Here is a 16,171-nt window from a genome sequence, read left to right as displayed (position 1 = left end):
AAAACGTGCACGATTTACTATTTCGTTCCCTCGGTTTACTAAAACGTGCGCACGATTTACTATTTCCTTCCCTCTATTTACTAAAACGTGCATGATTTACTATTTCCTTCCAACGGTTTACTAAAACGTGCACAATTTACTATTTCGTTCCCTCTATTTACTAAAACGTGCACGATTTACTATTTTGTTCCCTCGGTTTACTAAAACGTGTGCACGATTTACTATTTCCTTCCCTCTATTTACTAAAACGTGCATGATTTACTATTTCCTTCCCTCGATTTACTAAAACGTGCATGATTTACTATTTCGTTCCAACGGTTTACTAAAACGTGCACAATTTACTATTTCATTCCCTCGATTTACTAAAACGTGCACGATTTACTATTTCGTTCCCTCGGTTTACTAAAACGTGCGCACGATTTACTATTTCCTTCCCTCTATTTACTAAAACGTGCATGATTTACTATTTCCTTCCAACGGTTTACTAAAACGTGCACGATTTACTATTTCCTTCCCTCGATTTACTAAAACGTGCGCACGATTTACTATTTCCTTCCCTCGATTTACTAAAACGTGCACGATTTACTATTTCCTTCCCTCGATTTACTATTTACTATTTACTAAAACGATTTACACGATTGATTTACTATTTCCTTCCCTCGATTTACTAAAACGTGCACGATTTACTATTTCCTTCCAACGGTTTACTAAAACGTGCACAATTTACTATTTCGTTCCCTCTATTTAATAAAACGTGCCCACAATTTACTATTTCCTTCCAACGGTTTACTAAAACGTGCACAATTTACTATTTCGTTCCCTCTATTTACTAAAACGTGTACGATTTACTATTTCCTTCCCTCGATTTACTAAAACATGCGCACGATTTACTATTTCCTTCCCTCGATTTACTAAAACGTGCGCACGATTTACTATTTCCTTCCCTCGATTTACTAAAACGTGCACGATTTACTATTTCCTTCCCTCGATTTACTAAAACATGCGCACGATTTACTATTTCCTTCCCTCGATTTACTAAAACGTGCACGATTTACTATTTCCTTCCAACGGTTTACTAAAACGTGCACAATTTACTATTTCGTTCCCTCTATTTAATAAAACGTGCCCACAATTTACTATTTCCTTCCCTCGATTTACTAAAACGTGCACGATTTACTATTTCCTTCCCTCGATTTACTAAAACATGCGCACGATTTACTATTTCCTTTCCTCGGTTTACTAAAACGTGCGCATGATTTACTATTTCGTTTTAGTAAACCGAGGAAACAAAATAGTAAATTGTGCACGTTTTAGTAAATCGAGGGAATGAAATGGTAAATCATGCGCATGATTTAGCCTATTTTTTTCCTGCATGTCATGTCCGGGACTCCGTAGAAAATGAATAAATTCAACTTTATTGGAAAAGTCAATAAAAATACACTTTGTGTGTATTCACTAGCAAACATACAGTGAAGACCTACATGAAGACATGATGTCACAGAACAAAAAAAAAAAAATTATATTCCAAAAAATAATAATATGCAAATGTGATTTAAAAACAACTTTTTATATAACGTGTGCACAAACATTAAAAAATCATAACAAGTATCATTAATCCCATAATTTTAGAAAGAATGTTACACGTTTAGGTTAAAATCATAACAAGTATCATTAATCCCCATAATAATTTTAATTCCAACTCTGAATTCTTGTTTGTGCTATTTTGTAGTAAATTCCATAGTGTGTTGTTTTGTGTGTACTGTGCATCAGTAAAACAATGAAATGTGATGGTGTTGTGTTTGATGATTTTTTTATGTATTTATTAATTTTTTTTTGGCTCATAAATGAAATTAATAAGCTTTTAATGACTATGGATTGATTTAGTTTTTTATATATAGGAAAAGTTTATTTGGGTTTAGCCTGGGGAGCACAGGTCAACACTGTGTTTTCAATCAATAATTATGTGTATTTTTTTTGCATAATTGGAACACATGGAACAGAAAAGAACAATGGAACACAAATAGATGCTAATATTAATTAACCAAAATTCTAAGCCCATCAGGGACATGATTAAATGCTTGGTATCATATTATAATAAATATTCAATGAATACAAAATTCTTTCGATTCCTATAATAGAGAAAGATGTTTAGGTGAAACCACCACCAACATGTCCAAGGGACTTAATTATTTATCAGAGGCCTATAATGACCCTACAGTACCTCTTTCGTCCACAAGGAAGCACTAGTTGACAATACAGGGCAGCAAGTTAAGTTGCTACTGTGGAGGAACTGCTACTGTGTGTCTCCACCTTGGAGAATTTACCATGGCTTGAACTGCGCATTTAAATACCAGTGGTAATAATTTCAGTACACCGAATACTACAGTAAACTTTGAACCTCACACATCTAGCTAGGATGGTCCCTTGTTGAACACTCATTGCTTCTTTATTATAAACAATCCACAGCCATAACTTATAGGTTCTATCATGTGTTGAAAGCAAAGAACGCTGCATATTCTTGACCACGCCCCTCTCGCAGATGGGCCGTCACGAAGCCCCGCCCCGAAGCTTTTGTTTTCGGGTAATCTGTCTCGCGACGGGGAGAGATGGCATTTTCAGGAGGGGAAACAAGGGAGGGGGGTCAGAGAGTTCACCACTGTTAAAATCACCAGCACAACTCACACTCAACCTTCATACATGCTCGATAACCACGATGGAGTGATTTTAATACCTATTAAAATGTTTATAAATCAACAGATCACGACCTAAATGGCTATACTAATGCAGCACGAGAACAATGGGATGTGGCTTTCAATGTTATTGCTGAGAGTTCGTGTAAAAAAATAGGGCAAGACTCAAACTACACCTCCAGGCCTGTGGTTGCGAGCAGAGATCAGTCCTGTAAACCTCTTTCTCTGACTAGTGTGCATGTGCGCGCGTGCACGCCTGCGTGGGGGGTGGTGGAGGAGGGAGTGCAAGAAGAGGAGGAATAGAGAGAGGGGGAGGGGAGGAAAGAGGAACTCAGAGGTGATGAGGATGGAGGAAGTCTAACAGAGAGGAAGAGGAGAGAGAGAGAGAGAGAAGAAAGGAGAGATCATCATAAAGGGACAACTAAGGTGAGTTAGAGAAAATGGAGATGGTTCTTTTGCACAGTACTGGCAAGATGGCATGAAGGAGGGGAGGGAGAAGATGGTTGGAGAGAGAAACACATAGACAGAGAGGGGATGGTTGGGAGGGGTCTTGTGCCACAAGTGCTGGTATGTCTGTCTCTGTTCTTGTCTGCAAAAACCACAGAGAAAGAGTATCAGTGAATACGGGTGAGGATCTGTCCATCACTTGGGCCTGCTGGGAGATAGTGTCAGTCCATATAATCCAGTCTTTATATGTCAGTATCAGTGTTGTGCCTTGATATCAAGTTTATTCTCACCTGTAATAGCTCCAGGTTATGTTTAATAATTGTAGACCATGGCTTACAGTGTAAATCATATTGATTTCTTTAGGACTTTAGGACTTGGATGTTGTAAAAGAACTATAACTGAAGCCTAATCCATGATATTCATCATAAAATGCTCATTATTGAGCTAAATAAGCAAGTTCTAGGCTTTTTTCCCCCTCTCCTGCATATATTAGTGAAGAGTCTAGGCAGCCTCAGCACTGCATTGCACAGCTGACGAATCCCTCCGCGCACACAGCAGGAAGTAGTTCCGTTTGATTTAATGTAGGAGCACCGCAGGTAAAACACAAAGTAATGGATCGGTAATGAGTTCGTTTCATGACGAGAGTTGTCTGAGATGTTCTAAAATATTTTTAAATATAAACAAATGCGCAGTTAACGGTTAAATAACGGCTTTTTACGACGGGACTGTTTCACTTAGCGTTTTGTTATTAATGCTGCGCATATGCGAACTGCGAGAGTCAGATTAACTCATGAAACGATTGTCCAAGGCACTTGTTATGAATTTGATGCCGGTTAAACGGACTATGTAATTGACATGGAAGTTAGTTGGGGAGAGGCGAACACCGCGGAAGGTTTTCTCGGTTGTGAGGAGTTCTCCGGTCTCCCCGGCACATACACACGGATAGGATCCGTATGTGGCCGATGCGATGAACTGGAGAGAATGAGAAACGTGCGAATATCCACTGAAGCTCTAATGTAGTTGAATATTACCAAACGTGCGTAGTGCTGATGTTTTAAAGCACTTATTTCTCGCTTAATAAGTTTGAATAGGTGAGAAAGAAAGCAAGCCAGGTAGTGAACTGCTATTCGGACTGGCAACTAACGTTATAAGGCAAATGTTCTAGCCATCAACTGGAATAGGGACATAAGCGTGGCTCTACACAAAAGGACTCAGACTTGAGTGAGCGACTGTGCGAAAAGAGAGGTGAGGGGAAAGATGCTTTTTGTCCCTTTTGTGTACTTTTGAAGTTTGAATGATGAATTATCATTAGCCGAGCAAGATGCGTGCGCGTTTACTCACAGAAATGTTTAAATGAACAAGGAACGGTTGATTGGATGGTGGTCGGATGATGCGACCTCTCGGAGTTTTAAGGGGGCAATCGATAACTGTTTTCACCTGAAACACCATTAAGAGTTGATTTGGACACTTTTGTTATGCGAAGGACAGTCCAGTGCCACATAATTGAGTGTTTTGGTACTGAATCTGAATTCACACCGAGCCGGACGGCAACTTCAATCAATAGAGACACTGGTCGTGACGTCACTCTCTCTATTCAACGCTTCATTTTATGACACATAACGATTTTTTATTTATTTTTTTATTTTTTTACTTAATTAACAAGTGTGAACAAATACTTAATCTTATTTAAGATTTTGATGACGTGTAATCAGAATAACGCCAAATTATGTAATTTATTTTGTCAAATGCGTCTTTTGTGTCCACTTTTATAGATTAGAGACATTTTACTTTTTTATTTGTGTATTTTTTAGGGTGTTCAAATGCACAATTTGAGTGAAAACGGGGATTTATGAGATTTATAGAGAGGTGCAGGTTGGCTATCACAATGGCATTTAGCTTAGTAAAATTGTTCTTTGGGTCATTGTTTACGAAAATGATGGTATCTGTTGTTCTGCAACTGTTCATCTAGATATTTATAAAATGATGAACGTCAGCTCTAGTGTTCACTACCAGTTTTCGCGAAACAAAGACTTCTTGTCCACCGAGTGAAAGTCTCATTTATTGGCGTTGAAACAAATGAAAGTTACCTAATTTCGTTACAAATTTAGAAACATTACACTACAGTGTATCCCGCGCTTTCTGGTTTGATACCTCAGCCAGGCGAAATGAACTCCATCACCTGCTGCTCAAAACGCAGCCAAGAGCATTTAAACCCCCACAACATCTAGCCAGACTTCATTTCCATACAGATATGTTTCAGTTGTTTGTACTAATTTGAGGTTAATTTGATTTTATCACCACGTTTCATAACAGACTGCGGCTGTTCACAGAAAGAAAATACGTGTAAATAATGTGACTGTTGGAATAATGTTACTTGAGGAAGTCAATAAAGTCAAAAATTCGCCACTGCAATGTATGTAAAGATACATTTGGTGTTTCCTCAGACTAGTGGAGCCCTTTATAACCTCATATATATATATATATATATATATATATATATATATATATATATATATATATATATATATATATATATGTTTCCAACACTGATAATTAATCATCATATTAGAATGATTTCTGAAGGATCATGTGACACTGAAGACTGGAGTAATGATGCTGAAAATTCAGCTTTGCATCACAGAAATAAATTATACTTTAAAGTATATTAAAATAGAAAACCATAATTTTAAATTGTAATACTATTTCACAATATTACTGTTTTTTCTGTATTTATTATTAAATAAATAAATGCAGCCTTAATGAGCATAAGAGACTTCATTCAAACACATTAAAAATAGTAATGTTTCCAAACTTTTGACCAGTATAATATATATTAGTCTGAGGAACCTCATATGGAGCCTTTCATTGTTTTTTGATTAGCTGTTGTACCTCCTTGTGCTGGTTGTCTGTTTTGTTGTTACAATATTGTGGTTAGACACATTTTGTTTTACAGCAATATGTTTTATGAATAAAAACAGATCAAATTCTGTCCATGAAGCATAACTTATTATATTAGTCAATTAATTTGCATCAAAGATGCTTCTACGTTAAAGGCATAATTTAAATACAGAAATTAAAATGATCATTCATCATTTACTCATGCTTATGTTATTCTAAACCTGCATGACCTTTTTTCTGTATTTTGAAAAATGTCTATTTTGTCCATACAGTTAGTTCTTAGGGCTCAGTGTTGTTTTAAACCATGTTGACTTTCATTGTATAGGTTTAGGAAGACATAATGTGAATAAATGATGACACAATTTTCATTTTTGGGTGAACTATCCCTTTAAGACTTTGAAAACAAAGGCCAATGCTGATCGTTTTAAACTCTCTCTCTCTCTCTCTCTTTCCCAGCCATGCCATCAGTGATGGAGCGATCAGGGTCTGGTGTGCTGTCCCGAAGCAGGGCCAAAACAGTCACGAACGGGAACAGCCAGCACTCTGAGGAAGAGAGCAGCGATGAGGAACACACACATGGTGTGTCTGACACATTCACACACAAACCCAGCAACTCCAAGCCACCATCTGCACCTTTATTCCCTTACATGTTAGCACAGTTTCAATCCTAAATTGTTTAAATGTAAAATGTTTCAATATATCAGTATATGTATGTGTATTCGGTCAAGCATCCTATTCTTTTTACCTCCTCTCCCTCCACCCACTTTTCTTCCTCTGTCGTCTGTCAGGATGCACTGCCTGCCTGTTTTTTTGTTTTTTGTTTTTTCTTCTCCCTGACCGTCCTTTTCCCTCTTGCTCTTTTGAAACAGACAGTATGATCCGTGTTGGTGGGGACTACCAGGCACAGATCCCAGAGTTCAAACCAGGTAAAGAGGAAGATGGGAGTTAATCTCTGAAGAGATGAATATATCTCTGAACTCCATGCATTTTTCACAGTCTGTATGAGCATGATAAGATAAAGGGCTGTGTGTAGGTGTTTCTGTGTGCACTCAAGTTATGGGGAGTAGGATGGGGAGTAGGAGAGAACACAGCTATAGTCTTTGAGTGTGTGTGTGTGTGTCTGTATAATATATATATATAATACACACACACACACAGAAAAACAGCAGAGGGGCATAGAGAAGTGAAAAAAGAAGGTTGTGTGGGGAGGAAACAACTGCAGAGTTATTTGAGAGAGGCTGCTGTGCTGTGGGACAGACATGTTTGTTCTTTCTGTTGACAGACTGTGCATCCCGCTACAGTGAGAATGACCACAGGAGCATGCTGGTCTGGTCGCCAAACAGCCAAGTGTCCGATGCCATGTGTAAGAAACAATTATTTACATATAAAATGTCTAAAAACTGCTGAGAGTTTGATTCAGGCTATTGATTAGGAGTGCTTTAGAAAAGAAAAGAAACTACTCTTATTCTTAAAATGATGCCAGTTATACTGTAGGTCTGTACTGATTCAATCGTATATAGATGCAATGTGTATTATTCTTACAACTTGTTTTGCTTTAACTAGTTTTCTTGATGCCGAAAATCTAAATGCATTGATCGTTAAACTACCTTTAACTTGTGAATCATTTGTGTTGGCCAGTAATCTATTTAAAATGTTAAAATTAATCATGATTCATTAAGTTAATGTGCAGTATTTAAATGCTTCTCTTTATTGGCATATATGTAACTAAAAGTAGTCAAAACATTATGTTGTGATATTTGGATTTGGTTAATCCACAGTAACTGTTCAGTCTCTGGTTATGTAGTCTACAGATTGTTTGGATTGTGCTCTTAGTTTTTTTAATTAATGTGCTTCTTTTGATGTCTAGAGTAGTTTGTATTTCTTTTTCTTGCCTAAGATATATCAAGTATTTAAATCCTTTAAATGTATTTTAAAAAAAAATCAGACGTACTCAAATCATAGTCATATTCTTTGTTTTCTATTACGTTATTGCGATGCCTTTCAACGTATTCATATTGTAGGTACCATCATTGTGTGAATTATTAGGTCATTAGCTATTCCCATTCCTTTGTACACTGTCACCAAATATGCCATTTTGGATTGTAAAGAAACTTTATTTTCCATTCTTTCACTCTCAGTGGATGAATATATACTGATGGCCAAAGAGAAGCACGGATACAACATGGAACAGGTACCATTTCGCTTAAATCAGGGTTCCTACGCAGTATGGAAACATATGGAATTTGATTTGAGTAATTTCCAGGTCTGGAAAAGTATGGAAAAAAGAAAGCAGAGCATGGAAAAATATATGCATTTCCAGACTATTGCTCCTATTTAGTTTTTTAGAATAGAAAATTGTTAATTTAATGAAAGTAATTTTATCATACAAGAAGTGTGTTTTTTCATGGCAGCTGTTTAATGATTCTTTAGTGATTGTCAAACACGACTGAATTCATTCAAGTTGCACTTTTTCATTATGCAAAAATGCAGGTTATAAGTATTTTGAGTTTCTTCTCACGATATTCTAAGCGCTCTATTACAGAGCCTCTAAAAGGACCTTTGTTAAAATAAAAAAATGTATACACCTGTGTGCACAAGAAAACATTTAATGGTTTATTGGCTGCCAAAATATGACATACAGCCCTAACGAAAGCCTAATTTTGAACACTTTTGGCCGTATTGTGCCATCAGCCCATTTTGTGTCATGGTTTCTCTGCTTCCACAGAGGATGCATTAAATTGGATATTAGGCCTTAATATTAGGGGTACTACCCTAAGGAAAGACAAATTTTGAGCAAATAGATCTCTATAAATTCATGTGCATCCATGCTCTCGTTTTCTTCATAGTAAGATGGCAGTGACGCACAAAGGAAATAGGTTACAGTATGTATAAAACTAGAAATTGTAACGCGTAAGCAGCACACAAACAATTCCTGTGCGCATGTGAATAGTTTCTCGAGGGCACAAAAAAGTTTCTTGTGTGCATGATGCAAAAGTCTAATATATATATATAAAAATATATATAATATATATAATATATATATATATATAATATATATATAAGTCTGTATATATACAGTACAGTCCAAAAGTTTGGAACCACTAAGATTTTTTATGTTTTGTCTGCTCACCAAGGCTACATTTATTTAATTAAAAATACAGTAAAAAACAGTAATATTGTGAAATATTATTACAATTTAAAATAACTGTGTACTATTTAAATATATTTCACAAAGTAATTTATTCCTGTGATGCAAAGTTGAATTTTCAGCATCGTTACTCCAGTCTTCAGTGTCACATGATCCTTCAGAAATCATTCTAATATGCTGATCTGCTGCTCAAGAAACATTTATGATTATTTTCAATGTTGAAAACAGTTGTGTACTTTTTTTTTCAGGATTCCTTGATGAATAGAAAGTTCAAAAGAACAGCATTTATCTGAAATACAAAGCTTCTGTAGCATTATACACTACCGTTCAAAAGTTTGGGGTCAGTAAGAATTTTTATTTTTATTTTTTTGAAAAGAAATTAAAGAAATGAATACGTTTATTCAGCAAGGATGCATTAAATCAATCAAAAGTGGCAGTAAAGACATTTATAATGTTACAAAAGATTAGATTTCAGATAAACACTGTTCTTTTGAACTTTCTATTCATCAAATAATCCTGAAAAAAAATATTGTACACAAATATTTTGTACAATTGTACACATTAAATGTTTCTTGAGCAGCAGATCAGCATATTAGAATGATTTCCTAAGGATCATGTGACACTGAAGACTGGAGTAATGATGCTGAAAATTCAGCTTTGCCATCACAGGAATAAATTACTTTGTGAAATATATTCAAATAGAAAACAGTTATTTTAAATTGTAATAATATTTCACAATATTACTGTTTTTTACTGTATTTTTAATTAAATAAATGTAGCCTTGGTGAGCAGACGAAACTTCTTTTAAAAACATAAAAAATCTTAGTGGTTCCAAACTTTTGGACTGTATATATATATATATATATATATATATATATATATATATATATATATATATATATATATATATATATAATAAAATATTATTATTTTATTTTTTTTAAGGGCTCTGTATGTTGTCAAAATATCAATGAAAAAAACCCTGAGAAAATAAAAATATTTACAGATGATTGTACTATATACCAAATATAAAGCTGAAAATAATGCCGTATGAACCATTTATGTTAAATATGGTCTGAAAATCTACAGAGAAAATTTGAGTCTGTAAAAGTATGGAATTTTTAAATGGAAAATGTGAAGGAACCTTGTTAAATGTTAGGCATGATATGGAAATCCTCTAGACAGATGACAGTTACAGTCCTTCTGTCTTATATCAACAGGCTCTTGGCATGCTTCTGTGGCACAAGCATGATGTGGAGAAGTCACTGGCTGACCTGGCTAACTTCACTCCCTTTCCTGATGAGTGGACAGTGGAAGACAAAGTTCTGTTTGAACAGGCTTTCAGCTTTCATGGCAAGAGCTTCCATCGCATCCAACAGATGGTGAGCGGGAGGGATGGAGGCAAGATGGGTTATATAAGAGTCATCTGCTGCTCTCACATCTGCCTGCAACTACAGAAGAGCAGACATCTTGAGATATGGCCCAGTGTAGAATCACACATCCATGTAAAGAGTCATAGTGAGGTCTCGCTGTTAAAGGGATAGTTCACCCAAAAATCATCATTTACTCACCCTCAAGTTGTTTCAAACCATGTATGAATTTCTTTCTTCTGCTGAACACAAAAGAAAATGTTTTGAACAATATGTGTAACCAAACAGTTGATGGACTCCATTGACTTCCATAGTATGGAGAAAAAAAAATAGTTTTGAGACCAACCTGTTGTAATGTCATCCATTATAACATTGAAACGATTTAAGAATGTTCCAAAGAACATCTGACACAAATTTGATTCAGGACATAGAATCTTCTTCTTTTTTAGCGTACAAACTTAGTCATAACATCTGTTATTTTTTATTTTTCAGCTCCCAGACAAGCTGATCTCAAGCCTGGTGAAGTACTATTACTCCTGGAAGAAAACCAGAACCCGAACAAGCGTCATGGACCGCCAAGCACGCAAGCTCCTCAGCAAGAGAGAAAAGGATGAGAGGTAAAAAGAGAGCAAAAGAGAGAAAGATGGAGAGAAAAGACAATCAATCATAACGGTTGTGGCTTCCAGACATATACGGTTACAAAGTGTGTATTTTTGTTCCTGCCAGTAATGATGAGATAGAGGAAGGAGATCCAGGCAGTGACAGTGACTTTGACATCAACGCCAAGAAAGAGGTGAGCCTATGGTATAATAAATAACTAGATTCCATGGCATGAAACTGAAGTTGCAATAGTCTTTTCTTCCATATTGCGATGCATATCAGGGCTGGATAAATGCAGGGCTGGATTTTGTCTGTTGAGAATCGATTGGTTCGTTATGGTTTGCTATTGCCGTGATGTCATGTGAATGACAGGTTGTCTCGCCCTCGTGCCGGTTATTAGAGAAGTGAAGAGATGTCACTGGAGGAGGAGGGAAGGGCAGTTATTTTAATTAATTAATTTAATTATTTATAATAAATACTAGAATATTTAATAAAAAAAAGAAATGTCACCTTTGATTTCATTGTGACTTTAAACTATTTAACACATTTAGTAAATTCTTATATACTAATTATACAGCTTTTAATTCCATATTATTCTGGAGACTAAAGGGAATAAATGGAGTATCATTGGTCAGGGACAAGTGAAGGCAAAAAGTTGTTTAAAAATGTAAAAAAACAAAAAAACAAAACAAAGAGGTGACCAGTCACATGACCCAAGATTCAATCCGAATTTAAAAAAGACTGCATTTGTGCTGCTTTTCAGGCAACAAAGCAGAACTCTGGGAATGGAGGAGGGAGTGATAAAGGTTCAAGCAAATCTGGTCCGACTCGGAAAGAGAACCAGGGTGCACAGTACCGCCACCATCCTCTTCGTGCTCGTCGTAGGCCTCCTAAAGGCATGCACCTGGAACAGGAGGACATCGTCGCCCTCTCGGCGTCCACTGATTCAGGAGCTGTTACTATCAGGCAGCTGGACACACAACTAGTGTCACTTAAGAGACAGGTAATGTGCACAGAAACACACTTTCAGTATCAAATCACAAGGTTTTGGTAGTGGTTGTAAATCTGAGATTTTTAAAGAAATTAATACTTTTAATCAGCAAGGATGTGTTACATTGATCAAAAGTGACATCTATTTCAAATAAATGCTGTTGAACTTTGAGTTCAACAAAGAATTCTGGAAAAAAAAAAAGTGTCATGACTACTACAAAAGTATTAAGCAGCAAAAACTGTTTTCAATAATGTGATCACCACTCAGAACATTTTTGGTTATCTGTTTCGTTTTTAGGTCCAAAGTATCAAGCAAACCAACAGTGTTCTCAAGCACAACTTGGGTGATGGAATTGAAGGCATGAGACCATCAGAGGTCGGTTTCCATCTGCATTGCTTTGATACACAAACCACACACATTTATCACTCACACTACATTGAAAAATTGGCTCTGCAGTATATCTTGGCATACATGTAAATGTTAAAAAGCAAGGCATAATATTGAATGTCATTTTGTGAATGCAAAGTCTCCATTTCCAAGACACTAATAAAGCCTAATATTTTTAAAATACAGAGTTTGTAGCTTCATTATACTTCTAATTTTTCTCCCTGCACTACATTTCCTTCAGCCCACTCAAAAAATCAACACTCGCTGGACGACTGAGGAGCAGCTCCTCGCTGTTCAAGGTGAGCTGGTATCCATATATTTCAGAACAGATCTCAAAATGAATAACCATATTTCATATAGTATATTATAACGATGTGATGCCTTAATTCACGTGTAGCATTTAAAACCACTGATTTTAGTTTTAAGTGTTATTTAGACAAAATCGTGTAGAATCTTCATATATTTTTCATTTAATGCATCCCTAGTTAATAATAAAAGAACGCTTCTGTAATTCCTGGTTTGAGAGCAGAGAAGATCTTCCCAAAAGACTTGCATACAAGTTGAAAACATCAAATAGTAGCTGAATCCAGCTAACCTATTCAACGATTCAACTTGCTAGAATGTATGGCACAACTAATACCCATCTTAAAAGTATGGTAAACATTATTGGTATGGTCGTATTACCCAAACTGATGGTCTCAGGCCAAATTAGTGAGTTCCTAATAACCTCAGAGTAACCCTTCCACTTTGTAATCTTTCATGAAGATAAAGTCACCATGAAAATTCATGCCTTTTATGGAATATTGCAGTATTCATTGTCAATTATTTATCTGTGGCCACAATTTCTGGTTTGCGCCAAAAATCTATACAAAGCGAATTCACATCATACACCTTGTTTTAAAGCAAGATGTCCGAGGATTTGCAAGTAGGAGATACTACAGATTGAATGCATAATATTGTTTAATTTGAAGCATAGCCGTGAGCAGTTTTATCATGTAGCCGTTTTGCTCTCCAGCTATTAGGCGATACGGTAAAGACTTTGCAGCCATAGCAGATGTGATTGGCAACAAGACGGTAGCGCAGGTCAGCTCGTTCTTCGTCAGCTACCGGAGACGCTTCAATCTCGAGGAGGTGCTACGTGAATGGCAGGCAGAACAGGAAGTGGTGCAAGGGAGCAGCGGGAGGACTGTGAACATGGAGCTCAACGGGTCGGCAGGAGCGGAGGACGACGAGGTGAGAGAGAATGAGGAAAAAGACTTGATTTGAATATGACGAGGCTTATGAATGTTGTGCAATAGGACTTGTTTCAGCAGGCAGGAGATAAAGAACAGTTAACAACAACTGAGGAATTCATTTTCTCTTTTCCATCTTTCTTTGTTACTACAGGTGAAGATGGATGGCAGCTCTCCGCCTCACTCTGACAGTCCATTGCCCTCTTCGGATGCTAGTGTTGTCGGGAACCCCAACTCTGCCCAGTCCTCCCCACCCCTCACTCAACCTCCACCCTTACTGCGCCCCGCGCCCCCCTCAGCGCCCCCTAGCCTGCTGCGACAGCCTCCCCCGCTACAGACGCGACCTCTACAAAACCGGACGCCCCACAATCACCCTCCCCCTCCGCTCATCAGACCCGCGGTGGCATCCTCGCTCCACCAGGGGGCACTGAGGAACTCGCTAAGTTCCTCCTCTGCCTCTGCTGGACAGCTGCCGCCCTCACTGGTGGGGTTGAAGGTGGAATCCCCCCAGTCACACTGATTGCCGTGTAACATTTGCCTTTTTATAATGGTTTTTAGGAGACTCAAATAGTAAAAGTCATTTAACTGAGAATTTGGTCTCAAATCAGTGTAAAAGGGCAATGTGTAGAAATGCCTCCCAAGAGACAGGAAAAAACAGAGGTGAACCGGAAGCAAAGCTGGACGTGTGCCAAGACGCACGTTTAGCAAATCAGGAAGGATGAAACACATAGTGTGACGCACTGCTTCTCTACTTCAGGACTGAGGATAAAGCTCCATATACATGAATATAAACCCCCGTCTTGCCAAAAAACAAACCCCACAAACCTATCTGTCCTCAGGTTCTACAGCTATACCTCGTGAACAGTTTCAAGCACAACTGCTTCCACTGTAACTACAGCGACTGAAACACCGTCTGTCATAAAAAGCTCTGTGGAAGCTGGAGGTTTAACCAAAATTGTGGGGTAAAAACCTTATACACTGGAATTAAAAACTGCCATGACAACAGACTCTGTTGTTCCTTCCACCATCTCTATGGCAACAGCTGCACATCACCTGGTGTGCATGACTACAGGCACTGCCGAGTGTTCTGAAGTACACCTGGTGTCAGGAAACTGGGAGATTGTGTACACTCTCTCTCCCATCGAAGAGCCATGTTGATAGAATCATCCTGGGTGAAGCGTTTTTTTGTCGTTTGTATAATTAGGTCTTTGAGATATTGTTAGGTAGTGAATTTATGTAGTACTAGTTAATATTGACTAAGCACTAAGTGATGCAAAATACTTGATTTTTTTTTGTTGTTGTTGTTGTTGCTGCAACTCTGAAGTACACTGATTTCATCTCGCTCTTAAAAGGCACAAACACAGAAGCATCAAAACTCTAAAGATGATTCCCGAGGAAGCTCATGCAAGAGTTCTCGTTTCTTCCAAAATGTTTTATGTATGTGAGAACTGTTTACAAATGAACTGGATTTGCTTGTGGCTATTTTTGTTTTAGATTTTTTTTTCAGAATAAAGTGAAAATAACCAAATAAGTTTGTTGTTACTGGAAACTACAGCTTTTTTTTTTTTTTTTTACATATACTTTAAGAGACCCTTAAATACACATGCACTAATAGGTGATGCATATTATGCTTAATCACGTCCCAACCAAGCGTGATACGACATTTTTAGAAATTTTTCACAGAAATATGAAGCAAAATGATGCTTTCTGCAGAGGTTTCCAAACTGTGGTCTGGGGGCCACAAGAAGGTCCCACTAAAGCTTATTTTCTGAGCTGTCAAAGTTAGCATGCAAACTTAAAATAAGCAATAAAAAAATCATTTTTTAATTAACGCATGGACAAAATTAATATTACGGTTTCATTTTTCATTGTTTTCTAAAGAAAGAACTAATTCAAGAGTAAGAAATAAAACACAAATCTGCATTGCAAGAACGTCATACAGAGCTTGAGTGTCACTGTTTTACACACACACGTGTTTTGAGTGTTTTATGTGTGGTTTCAGTAACTGAGATCCAGATGTCAGGTTTTATATCCAGTCACTGCCTTCCTTCGGAACTGCTCAGCCTATGTAAAAGCCACTGTATGTTAATTGATATTTTACAGACTTTCTAGTGTTATATATATATATATATATATAAGTGATATTCACGGCTAGCGCAAGAACAAAAATGAGTCTGAAACATGGGCCTTTCCATCGAATGAGTGCCATTTTTGTCCCCAGGAGGACATTACATGTATAAAAATGCATTAAACTCAAAAGTACATTTTATTATTAAGCATAATACACATTTTAAATAGTGTAATACGTGTTATTAGATTCAGTGCTAACAAACAAATGGCACCCATTTGGTAGAATGGCTTATGCACTCATATACAAATCTGTATAGGAATAAAATTGTATACATTTT

At 36.9% G+C, this 16,171-nt stretch overlaps 1 protein-coding gene across 4 annotated transcripts; it reads left to right on the top strand.

Moving 5' to 3' along the window:
* Positions 1-2,958: 2,958 nt before the first annotated feature.
* On the top strand, positions 2,959-15,294 carry rcor2 (REST corepressor 2). Of its 4 annotated transcripts, none has more exons than XM_048183977.1 (13): positions 2,959-3,116; positions 6,492-6,614; positions 6,905-6,961; positions 7,318-7,398; positions 8,174-8,226; positions 10,404-10,565; positions 11,046-11,170; positions 11,280-11,346; positions 11,917-12,156; positions 12,442-12,519; positions 12,773-12,830; positions 13,547-13,764; positions 13,918-15,294. In XM_048183977.1, the coding sequence occupies exons 2-13, from the start codon at positions 6,494-6,496 to the stop codon at positions 14,281-14,283; spliced, it is 1,626 nt and encodes a 541-aa protein (XP_048039934.1). In that variant the 5' UTR covers positions 2,959-3,116; positions 6,492-6,493; the 3' UTR covers positions 14,284-15,294. The 4 variants fall into 4 exon arrangements, with proteins under 4 accessions (XP_048039934.1, XP_048039935.1, XP_048039931.1 ...); XM_048183978.1 differs by lacking the exon at positions 2,959-3,116 and adding an exon at positions 3,237-3,257; XM_048183974.1 differs by lacking the exon at positions 2,959-3,116 and adding an exon at positions 3,297-3,317.
* The last annotated feature ends 877 nt before the right edge of the window (positions 15,295-16,171 follow it).

Source organism: Megalobrama amblycephala, linkage group LG3 (genome assembly GCF_018812025.1).
Source record: "Megalobrama amblycephala isolate DHTTF-2021 linkage group LG3, ASM1881202v1, whole genome shotgun sequence".
NCBI classification, from domain to species: domain Eukaryota; kingdom Metazoa; phylum Chordata; class Actinopteri; order Cypriniformes; family Xenocyprididae; genus Megalobrama; species Megalobrama amblycephala.
The sequence above is the reverse complement of the archived record's forward strand: the minus strand, read 5'-3'. Positions and strand labels throughout refer to the sequence as shown.

Bases quoted from the DNA above. Each gene is read 5' to 3' on its own strand.
- rcor2 (XM_048183977.1), top strand. From the start codon at position 6,494: ATGCCATCAGTGATGGAGCGATCAGGGTCTGGTGTGCTGTCCCGAAGC. The intron at 8,227-10,403 runs GTACCATTTCGC...TTATATCAACAG, and splicing joins ACGGATACAACATGGAACAG to GCTCTTGGCATGCTTCTGTG. The intron at 12,831-13,546 runs GTGAGCTGGTAT...TTTGCTCTCCAG, and splicing joins GCAGCTCCTCGCTGTTCAAG to CTATTAGGCGATACGGTAAA.